This window comes from Geospiza fortis, unplaced genomic scaffold (genome assembly GCF_000277835.1).
Source record: "Geospiza fortis unplaced genomic scaffold, GeoFor_1.0 scaffold167, whole genome shotgun sequence".
Taxonomy (NCBI): Eukaryota; Metazoa; Chordata; class Aves; order Passeriformes; family Thraupidae; genus Geospiza; species Geospiza fortis.
In genome coordinates, this window is record NW_005054355.1 from 3093957 (window position 1) to 3095356 (window position 1400).

Below are 1400 nucleotides of genomic sequence, written 5' to 3' on the forward strand. Positions count from 1 at the left end.
GCCTCTCTTCCACAGCAAAGCCAGGAGCCAGGAAGCGGCTGTCCCTCTTGAGCAGCAGGTATAGTTCCCGAGCAAAAGCTGGGATCCTCAGCAGCACTTCATCTCCATCCTCTGCTGAAGGTGGTGGTGGGGGGGATGGTGGTGTTGGCAACTGAGAGGCAGCACCAGACCCCTGGGGCAGGGGGGACCAGTGGTAAAATTCCTGAGACTCATACTCATCCTCAGTGTCCTCTTCCTCGGCTGCCTCCCCTACAGCCTGCGCCTGCGCATCCACCGAGGAGGAGACTGAACGCACCTCTCGGGAGCTGCCAGCCGCTGGGCTAGGTGTGACTGGGCCACTGAAAGTGCTGCTTCGGTTCCCACTACTGGGGTCAACGTTGCAACCCCCACCACCACCACTGCCACCCGTTGGCTCCTGCTGGCCCGGGCTCCACAGTGCAGGGAAGACAATCTCCCACTCCTCAGTCTCTTCTGAAGCATGGAGACCTGTGAGAAATGCGGCAGATGCTTTAAATGAGTGGAGCACTGAACAGCATCCAGTGCCTGCTAAAAACCTTCCCCTTTGCCCACCACAAGATGGTCCTTCTGAACCCTAGACCAACAAGTATGCCAGACAAAATACAGTGGGGTTCATTTGCTCCTTTCATCTTGTCCTTATGCATAGCAGGGAGGCCAGCTGCTAGATGGGTCTGTTTTGTTGATGCGTCTGGAACACACCAAGGTTCTGCAGAACATAGAGAAAGCTGGGCTCCAAGCTGGGCAGAAGGTGTGTTTGTACCAGTTCCTGGGGATGTCCTACCTTTTGATCACCACCTCCACGCAGGGAAAGTTGCATAAACCCTTCATCATTTAGACAAAGCAACAACTGTTTCATATAGCTAAAATAAAAAAAAAAAAATGCGGGGGGAAAAGCCTGAAGAAATTTGAAAATTTCAACCTTCTTCTCAGCATACTGTGCAAGACCCATTATGCCTCCCAAAATTTGGCCAAATATACACACACACGCATCACGGCTGCACATACAAGAAGTAGCTGCATGCACATGCTGTATGATGATCATTCTTATAATGAAACTGAATTAGAATCACTTAGTACTGATGCCTACATATTCCAAACACTCTACATCACAATACAACCAAAGTCCAGCATGCCAGCATTATGCTTACAAAGATCTGAGTACACACAACCTCCACTAGCCTGAGACAGGAAACAGTTTTATTTACACATTCATCGCACACTCTAGGAACAGCACAGCCAGGAGAGATGACAGGGCTGCTTGTGGAAATCAGGTCCCGTACAGAGCAGCACTGCGTAGCGCACTCTCACAGCCAAGGCGCACATTATTTGATCACCCATCGCTTACGGGGGGCGGGCGCGGTTAACAATGGCCAGGTACCGCC

General features: G+C 51.3%; 1 protein-coding gene across 1 annotated transcript in view; it reads right to left on the reverse strand.

The window, feature by feature from the left end:
- ADAMTS19 (ADAM metallopeptidase with thrombospondin type 1 motif 19) overlaps positions 1–1356 on the reverse strand; it is a 129610-nt gene extending 128254 nt beyond the window's left edge. Inside the window, 3 exon segments of the mRNA XM_031059062.1 lie at position 1; positions 4–486; positions 1299–1356. The exon segment at position 1 is cut by the window's left edge and continues 100 nt beyond it. Coding sequence (XP_030914922.1) covers position 1; positions 4–486; positions 1299–1356 — 542 coding nt within the window.
- Positions 1357–1400: the final 44 nt, after the last annotated feature.